Source organism: Sinocyclocheilus anshuiensis, unplaced genomic scaffold (genome assembly GCF_001515605.1).
Source record: "Sinocyclocheilus anshuiensis isolate Anshui unplaced genomic scaffold, SAMN03320099.WGS_v1.1 scaffold1353, whole genome shotgun sequence".
NCBI lineage: Eukaryota > Metazoa > Chordata > Actinopteri > Cypriniformes > Cyprinidae > Sinocyclocheilus > Sinocyclocheilus anshuiensis.
In genome coordinates, this window is record NW_015549632.1 from 21394 (window position 1) to 36881 (window position 15488).

Genomic DNA, 15488 nt, shown 5'->3' on the forward strand with positions numbered 1-15488 from the left:
CAGTGTGTGCTGTGATTGCTTAGCTGGGTCAGTGTGTGCTGTGACTGGTTAGCTGGGCCAGGGTGTGTTGTGATTGGTTAGCTGGGTCAGTGTGTGCTGTGATTGCTTAGCTGGGTCAGTGTGTGCTGTGATTGGTTAGCTGGGCCAGTGTGTGCTGTGATTGGTTAGCTGGGCCAGTGTGTGTTGTGATTGGTTAGCTGGGCCAGTTTGTGCTGTGATTGGTTAATTTTAAGAAAATGAAAAACTAAAACCATAAAAACATTTTAGTTACTTGAAATAACATAAATGTTAACTGAATAAAATAAAATATAAAAAAACCCAAGCTTATTTTATTTCTGCAACTGAAATAAAAATGAATAAAAACTATATAGACAAAAAAAACAAAACAAAACCTACTGAAAATGACAAAAACACAAAAATTAACTTTTAACAAAAACACTAAACTTTAACTAAAATTAACATGAAAGCAGAAAACATAAAAATAAAATCACAATTCAAAATAATTAAATATTATAGCTTTGTTCATATTTTGAATTGATTTTATTTATATGTTCTCTGGTTTCACTTTCATTTTAATTAAGGTTTTAGTAATTTTGTTGTGTTTTTGTCATTTTATTTTAATTTTAAATATGTCCATATAGTATGTATCCAGTTTTTATTGATTAGTTTTAGTTATTTATTTCTGTAAGTTAAACTGCATGAAAATGTCTGAAATAAGTGTACATGTTTTGCAGAGTGAACATTTGAACCCCAGTGCAGTGAGATTTGCTCTGACCTCCTCCTCTTCCTCTCGAGCCGCTCTCTTCGTCTCCTCCTCCTCTTCCTCTCGAGCCGCTCTCTTCGTCTCCTCCTCCTCTTCTCTCCTCTGCTCCTCCAGCATTTCCATCTTCAGCTCCTCTAAGAATTCGCTGTGCTCATCATCCAGCCACGGCTCCTCCTGAAACAGCACAAAGTGGCTCACCTTACATTCTGCATTAAGAAGATGAAGCTTTTTTGGCCCATTATGATGTGCATTGAGAGATTATGTGATGATGACTCCCGGTGAAGAACTCGTTATCCTCAAGCCCAATCCAGCAATCTTTCAGTGTTACTATGGAAATGGGAATCTGTCTGTTCACTCCCATGATGCACTGCGAATGATGTAAGTGGATCAGTTCCTCTACACTCTCAAACTACAAACTTCTTACATCATTCTACTAACTTTAGTTTCACTCAAAATATGTCTTCCTCTCGAGCCGCTCTCTTCGTCTCCTCCTCCTCTTCTCTCCTCTGCTCCTCCAGCATTTCCATCTTCAGCTCCTCTAAGAATTCGCTGTGCTCATCATCCAGCCACGGCTCCTCCTGAAACAGCACAAAGTGGCTCACCTTACATTCTGCATTAAGAAGATGAAGCTTTTTTGGCCCATTATGATGTGCATTGAGAGATTATGTGATGATGACTCCCGGTGAAGAACTCGTTATCCTCAAGCCCAATCCAGCAATCTTTCAGTGTTACTATGGAAATGGGAATCTGTCTGTTCACTCCCATGATGCACTGCGAATGATGTAAGTGGATCAGTTCCTCTACACTCTCAAACTACAAACTTCTTACATCATTCTACTAACTTTAGTTTCACTCAAAATATGTTATTTGCACGTTTATTTTAATATTCTAAGACTATTAAAATGTCCAGCTTTCTTGTCGTGATTAGAATGTTATTTAAAGGTTACACGTTTCTTAGAACGTTCTACTAATTTTATTTCCACCCAAAATATAAAAGTATCTGAATGTTCATTTTTAATATTCGGATAAATTATGAAGATGTACTAAAATCAATGTTATTTTAGTATCACTGAGGTACTATTAGAGTGAGTTATTGTTAATATTTGAATTAGTTTTATGTTTATATATATATATATATATATATATATATATATATATATATATATATATATATATATATATATGAAAATTTCACGTGTGTTTGTGAGGACAAACATTATTAATAAACAAATACAAACACTCATATTTGCGCTTGATAATCTCTGTGTGTGAGTTACTCAAGTAAAATTTGGTGTAAATCTTGTTTTTGGAAAATATAGTCATTTAAATAAATTTTTTACCGAAATGGCAAACAGTTTCTTCTCGTTTTAAGCATAAAGCTCACAGAATTGTATTCAATTTATGCTTAAAACAAGAAATAAATGTCAATCCAATACGACTAGCCTCTATTTACCAATATCTGCAGTACAATCGGTGTTATTTTAGTAACACTGAATCTACTATTACAGTTATTGTTCATGTTTGGAATTTTATTTGTAGATTTTCTGTTTTCACTATAATTTTGATTAAAGTTTTAAAAATGTTGTTGTGTTTTTGTTATTTAATATTTTTTTTTAATTTAAATTTAATAATTTTTATTTACCAGTTTTCGTTTTATCAGTTTTTATTTTATTTCAGTTAGCATTTGTTTTATTTCAAGAAAAAAAAAAGTACATTTTATGGTTTTAGTTTTAGTTAACCATAACAACCTTTCTTATAGTAAGATGGACTGCTGGGCAAACAACATGAACATTAATGTACATAATATTCATAAGCCATGTAGATGTGTTTTATAACTACCTGCATTTCCGGCCTTGCGACCAGCAGCACAATATTCCTGCATTCTTCACTGGAGAGAACAGCCACCGCTTCCTGTCTGTCCTGAACGTCCCGCCCATTTATCTGTCAATCACACAGATCAGCCAATGAGACGCAGCCTTACATTATTACACACCAACAACATGATGTTCTTGCTCAGTATTTCTGTCTTGCTTTCCAGTACAACTATCTAAACATTCATAAATCAATATCAATTTACTGGAAATGCAAAATGACTGAAGATAATTAGCCTAGATTTCTGCTGAAGAGTTTTTGCTGAAAAAAAGAAAAAATATCTGTCAGTGGTCAGAAAAAGAAATGAATATAATTCTTAATTCAAAGGGGAAACAAGATTGTATTTCTGACCCCCATTGGTAGATATTTATTTCTTGCTTTTTAGCAAAATCACTTAATTTGGAATATTTTTTTAGAAAAAAAAAAATACATCTTTATATCAACATCTTCAGTAAATGGAGCTTGATTTAAGAAAGTTTAGTTTTACTGGAAAACAAGACAAAAAAAAATCATTTTTGCAGTGTATTAAACTCTAACAGGTAATAAATAAATAAATACATTTTTATCAAAACATTTTTAAACCAAGATGCATTTACTTGAGATGCAAAATGACCTAATTTATTGTTTTGTTTTCTGAAGAAGAAAAAAAGGATCAAAATTAGCTTTATGCTTAAACCAATTACAAGTACTTGCTAATGGGGTCAAAAACATAATACTCTTGTTTTCCCTTTGAATTAAGTTTATTTTTCTGACCCAACTGTCAGATATTTGTTCTTGTTTGAAGCATAAACTCAGTCATTCAGCATCTCCAGTAAATTGATATTGATTAATGAATGTTTGTGTCACAGGAACACAGGAACTCCTCGGGATGTTTTCCTGGACCCCTGCTCTCCTGCAGGTCCTGTAGCTGGCGCTCTGGCCGCAGACAATAGCAGATGACGTTACCTGTAAAATACGGTCGCCTTCTCGGATTCGACCGTCTCGCGCAGCGATGCTGTTCGGCTCGATCTGAGAATGAATTAAGAAAGTTTAGTTTTACTGGAAAACAAGACAAAAAAAATATTTTTTGCAGTGTATTAAACTCTAACAGGTAATAAATAAATAAATACATTTTTATCAAAACATATCAAAACATTTTTAAACCAAGATGCATTTACTTGAGATGCAAAATGACCTAATTTATTGTTTTGTTTTCTGAAGAAGAAAAAAAGGATCAAAATTAGCTTTATGCTTAAACCAATTACAAGTACTTGCTAATGGGGTCAAAAACATAATACTCTTGTTTTCCCTTTGAATTAAGTTTATTTTTCTGACCCAATTGGCAGATATTTGTTCTTGTTTGAAGCATAAACTCAGTCATTCAGCATCTCCAGTAAATTGATATTGATTAATGAATGTTTGTGTCACAGGAACACAGGAACTCCTCGGGATGTTTTCCTGGACCCCTGCTCTCCTGCAGGTCCTGTAGCTGGCGCTCTGGCCGCAGACAATAGCAGATGACGTTACCTGTAAAATACGGTCGCCTTCTCGGATTCGACCGTCTCGCGCAGCGATGCTGTTCGGCTCGATCTGAGAATGAAAGCAGCATATTCCACATTTGAATATTCCACGTTTGAACTTGATGATGTCATTTAGAATTATGGACTCAGGATCTGATTGGCCAAGGCTTCAAGACTCCAGCCAATCCCGTGCTCCCCTGTGATCAGAACACTTTAGTGCCAGCCCACTTTTTCCTACTCATTTTTCTCATAAAGATTTTAAAAAGTCTTTGTTTAAGCGTTAAGAATCACAACATTACAAACTTTCATTTGAATATCTGATATCACGGCTCTCTGCTCTTCAATTTTATGGAGACGAGATTTTAATAAGCCTGTAAGCGCTGACGGATCTGTATTCACACGCAGACGATGAATCTGAGACGACACACACAAACACTCACTAAAATACCTCTCTATATGTGTGTGTGTATCTATCAGTCTAATATAATGCTCAACAAACATTTCTGATTATTATCAATGTTGAAAACAGAAATGTTTCTTGAGCAGCAAATCAGCATATTAGAATGATTTCTGAAGATCATGTGACACTGAAGACTGGAGTAATGATGCTGAAAATACAGCTGCGCATCACAGAAATAAATTACAGTTTAACAGATATTCACATAGAAAACAGCTGTTTTACATTCTAATAATATTTCCACATTTTTACTGTATTTTTGATCACATAAATGCAGCCTCGGCAGAATAGATTCTATCAAAAACATTACAAACCTTGGTTGTATGGATGTATATAGACCGGGGCTAGTCGTCACACAGTCCATATTCCAGCAACTATCATATTTTGTTAATTTAGATTGTTTTTCATGTACTTTTTTAAATTAACGACAGCAGGATCATCCCATTGTGACAACTTACCCCATATACTGTGACAACATGCCCCGCTGTAGCGCTCAAAGTGTGTTAAATGGTTTGAATGTTTTCAATACCAATATTAATGTTCAAACGCTTTATTTTCCTATAGTGAAAACTTCAAAGTTTGTGTCAATCAATAGAAACGGACAATATTCACTGGAGTGAAGTGTGACAACTAGCCCTGGAATCTCTAACACAGTAAACAAATTCATAATTCAGTATCAAAGACCTTTTTTAAAGGGTTTTATGATCGAATGTCTGACTTCATGATCAAAACTACATCTGAGGGTTATGTATAAGTGGTTATGTGGCTCTAATGAAGGTTTGCTTGGGTTCCTCGTGCTTGATGTCAGTATCTGAGACTGATGTTGATGCCTCACCTCGCTGATGTAGATGGCGCTGTCCTCCTCATCGTCTGTTCTGTAGCACAGCGTGAGGCCCAGCTTCTCCTGACGGCTCACTCGACGCAGCTCAACCTCCTGCAGAGAGAAGAGACAGACACACATCAGTGAGCTCAGCACTGATCTTAATATGGACTTTTGCATGGATTGGCTTTGGTTTAAAGACGCTTTAATATTGTCAATGCTAAAGGAGCATCAGTAAAGAAACATGCACTGAAAAACATTTGGTGTAGGATTTATTTTAAACAATAAATACATTTTCACTCTTTTTTTGTGTAGAACTTTGCACATTTTTTATGATTTTAAACTATTTTTGTGTTTTTGGTGTAATTTTTTGATGTAGGATTTAACCATTTTAAAACAATTTAAAACTTTTTAATGTCTTTTTTTTGGTGTAGGATATGCTTTTAAAAATTTTTTTTTATTTATTTTCACATATATTTCACAAATAATTACAAAGAAATAGCAAGAATCACATTGAATTAAACGTTAAATTTTGAAGTAGAAATACTGAAATAGTGCTTTATGACGAAATAGGCATTTTACAACACTGCAATAATATTTCTTTAGAATAATGATTTTTTAAAAAGTGTGTAATATTTATTTAGCTGCTCAATCAATATTATACAATGTAAAAAATGATCCAGTGTCTAAAGTAAACAATTTAAAACTTTTTAATGTCTTTTTTTTGGTGTAGGATATGCTTTAAAAAAAAAAAAAATTTATTTTCACATTTATTTCACAAATAATTACAAAGAAATAGCAAGAATCACATTGAATTAAATGTTAAATTTTGAAGTAGAAATACTGAAATAGTGTTTTATGACGAAATAGGCATTTTACAACACTGCAATAATATTTCTTTAGAATAATGATTTTTTAAAAAGTGTGTAATATTTATTTAGCTGCTCAATCAATATTATACAATGTAAAAAATGATCCAGTGTCTAAAGTAAAATAACTAAAACATATTTAATGGAGATAAATGGACTTTTTAGAAAGCTTACACTATTCCTGTTGTGAAAAGTCTTCCTGTTATTTAAACATTTGCTGAATTTATTGAAAAAATTACCTGGATGTTATATTAACCATAGTGTAGCAATATAAAGTATATGCATTATTTCTAAACACCCTCTTTGGATGAGTTGGAATGATTTTATGTCATAAGGGCCGTGATAACAAAGTTAAAGGTATGTTTTTTATTCAAAAAATCCGATGAAATAGTAAAACAAGATTTACATGTTTTAAATCTTTTAGATAAAAACATAAATTTTGATTAAAAACATCTTGAGGCCATTTTTTATGTTCAAAAATCAGAATTTTAATATAATTTTTTTTCATAGTCTCCTTGTAGGGTTGAAATTTAAAATCTTAAATCATGTTAATGTTGCATAGAAAGACAAAACTTCCCGGAAATAGAAATAAGGCTGAAAATCGACTCCACATCTTCAGCGCGTCAAACACAGATCAGCGCTTTGAAGCCTCTTCTGAGAAAATCAGGCCATTAACTATGCACAAATCTGGTGTTTCTTTTGTACATAAGTTTGTAATTATGTGAATGAGCATTAATTTATTCAGTCGCTCGGTGAATCCCACGCGATACGGATGAAACATTCATGCAGTGTTTCTTGAGAATCATTGACAACACGAGCTCAATAATTCAACCAAACAATCAGATGAGTCAATTCAATGAACAAAAACAAAGCAAGCACAATCGGGGACACACAAATCCCAGCAGGTGAAATACACGCATGGCTCACAGAGGAGACCGAGAGTCCATATTTCATCCGCAGACGTCCAGCGTCTCACAGAAAAACCTCCAGAACAAAAGCAGAGAAACACTCAATAACAGTAATGAAAACTGCACTGGAAAAAAACATGTGGGATTTACTTATTTACTTTGTCGTGTGCATTCATTCATTCATTCATTCATTCACTGTAATTTTTTGTTGTAAAATTCAAATAAAAATATATAAATATATCTATTTTGGTGTAATGCTTTCGTGTAGGATTGACTTTAAACATTTTTTACATTTATGTTTGGTGTAATTTTTTGCTCTAGAATTTACTTTACATTTATTTATTTGGTTGTAATTTTTGGGGTAAGATTTAAATTAAAGGGGTCATATGATGCAATTTCATTTTTTCCTTTCTCTTTGAAGTGTTACAAGCTCTTGGTGCATAAAGAAGATCTGTAAAGTTGCAAAGACTAAAGTCTCAAATCCAAAGAGATATTCTTTATAAAATTTAGGGGCATAGAGGAGAAACAATAATGTACAGTATGTCGAAAATAATGTGTTTTTTTAACTTTAAACCGCATAAACACATTTCATTACACCAAATACACAAAATAATGTTCTTTTTAGCAGCATCATATGACCCCTTTAAACAATTTTATTCTTTTTTGGTGAAAGGTCTACATTAAAATATTACTTTTAAAAGTTTTTTGTGTGTAGAATTTACATTAAACCTTTATTTATTTATTTATTTATTTATTTAGGTGTATTTTTTGTGTAAGATTTAATTTAAACAATTTTATATTTTTTTGGTCTATTGTTTTGTGTAGGATTTACTTTAAACATTTATTTTATTATTTATTTATTTATTTTGGTGTAATTTAAGATTTGAATTAAACAATTGTATTTATTTATTTATTTTTTGGGTCTAATATTTTGTGTAAGATTTACTTTAAACATTTTTTTTTTGTGTGTGTAGGATTTACAAAGAAACAATAAAACAATAAATTAATTAATTAATTTTCACTCAAATATTGCTATAATATTTCACAAATAATTACAAAGAATCAGCAAGTATCGCACTGAATTCAATGTGAAATGTTAAAGTAGAAAGAAATAGTATTTTCTTCTATAACTTGTTTTTGTGGTCAGAGAGGAGTCAGAGAATCCATATTTGATCCACAGACGTCCGGTGTCTGAATGATTTCACAGTAAAACCTCTAGAACATAAGTGGAGAAACACAGTGAGAGTCACTGGCTAGAGCCGCTGATCACACACACAGAGAATCAGTACTGTGATCGACATCTCAGAGTCGTGTGTTCAGTCCTGCGCTTCCTTCCTCAAGCATCACATCACTCGACTGTAATATGATTAGAGCTCCAGAACGAAGCGTGAAGATCACAGTGCTCTGCATTAATGACTACAAACACACACACAAACCTCCCTCAGCCGGACACACGCACATTCATTGCATTCAAGCATTCATAAGAATCAAGCCCGCTCCTTCCCACATGCCTCTGACTCAGACTCGCTTCAGACTGAGTTTATCATCTGATTCATTACACACACGCTTCTGACTCTCAGTTCAGCGCTGGGGATTGTATTAGCATCGTTTACGGCAAAACCTGGGTATTGCTCTCCTGTTTTCCAATATCCAAGCATTCTTACATCAAGATACCAACATGATTTCAGATTTGAAGTCTTGTTCACTGAAAAATGCATCAAAATTAAATCAGTTTTTGCTTAAAACAAGAGGAAATATCTGTCAATTGGGTCAGAAAAATAATCTTAAGTCAAAGGGAAAACTATCTTATTTTTCTTACATTGGCAGATAACTTTTCTTTGAATACATTTTTCAGAGTAACTTGCTTCTGACGTAAATGTAACTTGATGTGCTGTTTTCTGGTGTTCTCTCTCCTCTCTGCACTGTAAATATTTATTGAACACTGGTGTCTTTGCTCATGTTTGATGTTTTATAAACGCAATAATCCTGTGCATGTGATTTTACCACGTTTAAGGGGATCTTAGGCTTGATGTTAAGTGTAAAACATGGTAAAACATGGTAACACAGCTCTAATCCAGCTAGCAAGGAACATTCTCAGAAGGTTCTTGCAAAGTTATGAACAAATGTAATGTTAATAGAATGTTTGTTCAGAGTCATCAGCACAAAAACATTATTTATACCTTGTTCGTGGAAGGTTATATTTCTGAAGCATTTTAGTTGGACGATTATGCAGTGTTTTTTAAATGTTACTAGTTTTGTTTCAGAACGTTCAGAGAACATTTAAATATAACAGTCGCATAATGTTTGCAACATTCTAAAGTGGAATGTTCCCTTAAAGGGACAGTTCACCCAAAAATGAAGATTCTGTCATCATTTACTTGCCCTCCGCTTGTTTTAAACCTGTAAGACTGACTTTCTTCTGCTGAACATGAAAGAAGATATTCTGAAGGATGAGGTTGACGGTAGCCATTGACTACCATTGGCATTTTCCCCCATACTATGGAAGTCAATGGCTGCCAGCAACTGTTTGGTTCCCAACTTCATTTAAAATCTCTTCTTTTCTGTTCAACAGCTAGAAGAAACTCATACAGGTTTGGAACAACTAGTGACTGATTTTTTTTTTTTTTTGGTGAACTATTCCTTTAACACTCGCATAACCAAAAAAAGAACATTGATAAACAAGGTTTTCATAACTTGATGGGAACGTTAGCAGAAGGTTCTGGGATCAAACGGGAATCTCTGCGGCTCAGGGAGCGCTGACTCAGGAGGCAGTCTCACCTCGTACTCGAAGTCATGGGTCCTCTCGAGGTCCGCTGGTGTGTTGGAGAGATACTCGCTGCCCTGGAAGTATTCCTGATCCGTGGTGTGCAGAGAGAGACAGCTGACGAGAGAAAGAGCACACATCACTGAGAAACACACATCTGATACTCAGACACAGGGTTATAACATTTTACATGGCAAAACATTCAAATATCTAAACGTATTTGAGTCAAAATACATCTACTTGAGAAGCAAAATTAAGATATTAAGTCTTGTTTTCTGAAAAATGCATCAAACAAAAGAAAAATCTTGTTTTCCCTTTCAATTTAGATTATTTTTCTATTTGTTCTTGACTTTTGTTTTCATAATTAAGAGTTTAAATTTAGGGAAAAAAGTCTGAATTGTGAGATACACTGCAAAAAATTATTTTCTTACTTCGTATTATTTTCCAATACAAATATCTAAACACCTTTTTATTACCTTTTTTTATTTTTTATTACACTGGCAGAAACATACACACAAAAACACAATACCAAGTAATAAATTCAGATTTGCAAGAAAAAGAGTTTACAATTCTGTTTTTTTTTTTTTTTTTTTTTTTAGGTAAATAAGTTAATTGACACTTATTTCACACTTATAGCTCATAGCTTATAGCTCACAATTTGTGCGAGTTGAGTTTATATCTCAGAATTACAAGAAAAAAGCCTGAATTGTGAGATATAAACTAAAAAGTTAAATTTTTATATTCCATGGCAAGAAATAAGCTTCCACACAATTCCGATTCTCAAACTTGTATATAAAAACATTCCAGGTGGCAGGATGATTTATACACATTATTTACGTCTTTTGCTCTTTGCCTTTTGCTCATTTTTGACTCTCCTCATGCTCACAATCTCCCGATAAATACTCCTCTTTATCTGTCCGGGGACGCGTCGAACTGTGGGATTTAAAAAAAAAATCTCAATTACTTTTTACATTTTTTTTCATCAGTGGTGGAATAAAAAACGGATTGCGAGACGTTAATTCAGAATTCTAAGGAAGAAGTCAGAAGTGCAAGATTTACACTCGAGTTTACTTCTCACAATTCAGACTTTTTTCTCAGGATTGTGGAAACAGAACAACAGAAATGCAGGATTTAAACAGAACTGCGAGAAAAAAACAGTCAGTAATATTGTTTAAAAACGTTTGTCTCATGCCGAACTAAAACATTTCAGAAACAATGTTCCATAAACGATGCATAAATAACATTTTAGTGCTAACATTTTGAGAACGTTTTGAGATGTTCTTCATCAGACTCATCAGAAATAGACATCGATGCATTACTATTTAATACTGTAACTTTTTTGGTGAACTGTCTGTTGAGTCTATGAAGCCAAAGCATTGAGCAGATCCACCGGAAGAACAGGAAGAACAATCTACTGAACTGCAATTCAAAGGAATTTAACATGGGTGATGCATTCTGGGAAATGAAGTGCTCTTCCATCCCATTTATTTAACATGATGAAATATATAAACTAAATATTTATGGGTAACATTTCAAACATAAGGATGAGGCTACTGTAAACAATCTATTTTTTAAATGATTAATTCCTCAACGCTTTTGTCAAGAAAGACAAAGGAACTCAGAAAGTGCACATCAGCATCCGCCGCACTAAAGGGAATTTAGAAACAAAACACAGGTGACAAAAAGAGCAGGTGACAAATTCTGAATTCTGAATGATCAACGGGCCATTGTGCGACTTTAATCACCTCCTAACACACTTTCAGCTCCCTTCCCAGCATGCACTGCAGCCGCCCTCCATCTCCTGAGGAGAAACCCTACACTTCATCTCGATTCTCCTGAGAGACTGAGGAAAGACGATCGAGCACACAAGCATCGCTTTGGAGGAAACCCTTCCCAGCTGACAGGGAATGTTATTCAATAGTTACATGAATGTTAGGACAAAACACTCTTAAAGTACTGTTTATGAAACATTCTTATAACTTTATTAATACAACTTTATCACAATAAATATTAGCTCTATATTCAAAATGTATTAATTTTGATATACGTTCTCATAAGGTTGAGAGAAAATGTTCTGAGATCAACATCCTTATGATGTTATTTGTACTTGATGAATGTCGTCAGGAATGTTTTTGTAACCTTTAAATAATGTAGTGATCATGACAAGAAAACTGGGCATTTTAATGTTCTTAGAATACTGAAAATAAACGTTCAAATAATGTTATGTTTTGGGTGAAAATAAAGTTAGTAGAATGTTGTAAGAAACGTTTTAATAACCTTTAAATAACGTCAAGAAAACTGGACATTTTAACATTCTTCGAATATAAAAAAAATAACGCTTCATTAATGTTACATTTTGGGTGAAAAAGAACATTTAGTAAACATTTTTGTAACCTTTAATTAATGTCGTAACCATGACAAGAAAACTAGACATTTTAACATTTGTAGAATATTAAAAATAAAGTCAAATAATGCAATATTTTGGGTGAAAATAAACTTAGTAGAATGTTGTAAGAAACACTTGTAAATTACGTCAAGAAAACTGGACATTTTAACATTCTTCGAATACTGAAAATAAACGCTTCATTAATGTTATATTTTTGGGTGAAAATAAAGTTAGTAGAACACGGTGAGAAACGTTTTTGTAACCTTTATGTAATGTTATAATCCCAAAAAGAAAATGCACATTTCAGCGTTTTAGAACCATTCCCACAGCGTTCCCAAACAGCATTCCCAAACAGCGTTCCCACAGTGTTCTCAAACAGCATTCCCAAACAGCATTCCCACAGCGTTGCCAAACAGCGTTCCCACTGCATTCCCACAGCGTTCCCAAACAGCGTTCCCACAGTGTTCTCAAACAGCATTCCCAAACAGCATTCCCACAGCGTTGCCAAACAGCGTTCCCACTGCATTCACACAGCGTTCCCAAAGAGCATTCCCAAACAGCGTTCCCACAGCGTTCCAAAACAGCGTTACCACAGCATTCCCACAGCATTCCCAAACAGCATTCCCAAACAGCTTTCCCACAGCATTCCCAAACAGCGTTCCCACAGCGTTCCAAAACAGCGTTCCTAAACAGCGTTACCACAGCATTCCCACAGCGTTCCCAAACAGCGTTCCTACAGTGTTCCCAAACAGCATTCCCAAACAGCTTTCCCACAGCATTCCCAAACAGCGTTCCCAGAGCATTCCCAAACAGAATTCCCACAGAGTTCCCAAACAGCGTTCCCAAACAGCGTTCCCACAGTGTTCCCTAACAGCATTCCCAAACAGCGTTCCCACAGCGTTCCCAAACAGCATTCCCACAGCGTTCCCAAACAGCATTCCCACAGCGTGCCCAAACCCACAGCGTTCCCAAACAGCATTCCCAAACAGCGTTCCCACAGCGTTCCAAAACAGCGTTCCTAAACAGCGTTACCACAGCATTCCCACAGCGTTCCCAAACAGCGTTCCTACAGTGTTCCCAAACAGCATTCCCAAACAGCTTTCCCACAGCATTCCCAAACAGCGTTCCCAGAGCATTCCCAAACAGCATTCCCACAGCGTTCCCAAACAGCGTTCCCACAGCATCAACAAACAGCATTCCCACAGAGTTCTCAAACAGCATTCCCACAGAGTTCCCAAACAGCATTCCCAAACAGCGTTCCCAAACAGCATTCCCACAGCATTCCCAAACAGCGTTCCCACAGCATTCCCACAGAGTTCCCAAACAGCATTTCCAAACAGCGTTCCCAAACAGCATTCCCAAACAGCGTTCCCAATCAGCATTCCCAAACAGTGTTCTCACAGCGTTCCCAAACAGCATTCCCACAGCAAGTGTGCGGCTCACCTGTCCGACAGGAGAAAGGGGCAGAGATCCGGCACCGGCGGCGAGACGGGATGCAGTTTGGCCAAAGCCATGATGTGCTCGAAGGTGATCTCCGTCTGCGTGCACACGTCCTGCACCGACCCTTGACCCCGGGGCCGAGGGGTCCGCCGGAGCACCTGCACCACGATAGGGTCTTTAGCACTGCGCAGAGCTTCCGCCGCCTCCTCATGACTGGCTCTCGACAGATCCCTCCCGTTCACCTGCGGACCGCGAGACACGATGCTATGACTCACACAGAATACATGAACATCATGAACATCCTGCTAAACATCTGCTTCTGTGTTCCTCACAAGAAATACAGGTTTGGGCATACATTTAGGGTTTACGTACTTGAATACATTTATTGCATATAACATTTCCATGCATTTGGATTATGCTATTTTAAACAAACTAATAAACTTCACATGATTCATATTTGTCAGTCATTCATAAATAAAACCGGTCAGAATTCTGCACTCAAAAAATCATGGCATTTTGCATCCATTTGATTTTATTTAAATAATAATTTTCTCAAAATGCATTTATTGAAATGGCTTAGAATCAGCATAAATCTGTTCACTGAGAAAGCAATGAAATTTATTCAGTTAAAAACTGTGTTACTTTAGAGTCATTGAGATACCATTATAGATTTATTTAATATTTTGAATCATTTTTATTATTTTATTTTGTTTTTCATTTTAATTTTAGTGATTTTGTTGTGCTTTTGTTATTTTTAGTAGTTTTTTATTTAAATTAATTTTAATATCTTTATTTAAAATGATTTTTTATTTCAGTTTAAGTTTTAATTATTTTAGTACAATTAAACAATTAAAATGACAAGTGTTGCCTTTGCAACTAGCTGAAATAAAAGTTGTTTTAATATTAGGTTTTATTTCAGTCAACATTTATTTAATTTCAAGCAATGAAAATGTTTTTTTAAGGTTGTAGTTTTATTTTCAGTTTTAATTTGAGTTAACTATAATAACCCTAGTTAGCATGAACATGGTTAAATATGGCTAGTTGTGAAACAAACCACATTCAATTAAGTGAAATAGTATGAGACTGAAAAAAAAGTATTTATTGATAATAAATATATAAATTTGGTGATTGTGTATTTAAAACACATTCAGTTTATTAGTTCTATTGCAGAAATCTGACCTGTGTCATTGGCGTATGACTGACAAATATGATCACATTAAGTTCATTAGTTTATGTTAAAACTGCATAATCATAAACAAATGGAAATGTGATGCAATTCAAATACATAATCATAAGTTTTGGCCTATATACTCTATTTCAGGAGCACAGACTGAGCCGCTCCGTGTCTATTCGTCAGGAATCTGTAATTAACCGCTCACGAATGAATTGAGTCTCACAGGACTAGAAGTGGAAAGTAACTAATTCTTAATTCTTAAATACTTTCGTTACAGTACTTGAGTAAATTTTTTCTACTTTCTTGAGTATAATTAAATTGTGGTACTTTTACTTTTACTTGAGTAAAATAAAACTAAAATATTAAACTTCGCTACATTTATTTTTCACCAAAAGTACAAAGTACAAACAAAAAATAAAAATAGACAAAGGAGGCGCAGATGAAGAAAAAGAGCGAGCCGGCGTTTGACGGTCACTTTTCAAACTGCTGGGGTGGAGACTGATTGGCTGTTAAAGACACATGTTAAATCATGCGGC

The 15488-nt window shown here is 34.6% G+C and overlaps 1 protein-coding gene across 1 annotated transcript in view; it reads right to left on the reverse strand.

Moving 5' to 3' along the window:
* Positions 1-15488, reverse strand: part of LOC107659628 (PDZ domain-containing RING finger protein 4-like) — a 48214-nt gene that overhangs the window by 3883 nt on the left and 28843 nt on the right. Inside the window, exons 2-9 of the mRNA XM_016448643.1 lie at positions 13782-14020; positions 9967-10069; positions 5427-5525; positions 4142-4204; positions 2603-2704; positions 1409-1534; positions 1237-1341; positions 776-937 (exon numbers count right to left, since the gene is read on the reverse strand). Of these exons, the coding sequence (XP_016304129.1) occupies positions 776-937; positions 1237-1341; positions 1409-1534; positions 2603-2704; positions 4142-4204; positions 5427-5525; positions 9967-10069; positions 13782-14020 (999 nt within the window). The remainder of the gene's footprint in view (positions 1-775; positions 938-1236; positions 1342-1408; positions 1535-2602; positions 2705-4141; positions 4205-5426; positions 5526-9966; positions 10070-13781; positions 14021-15488) is intronic.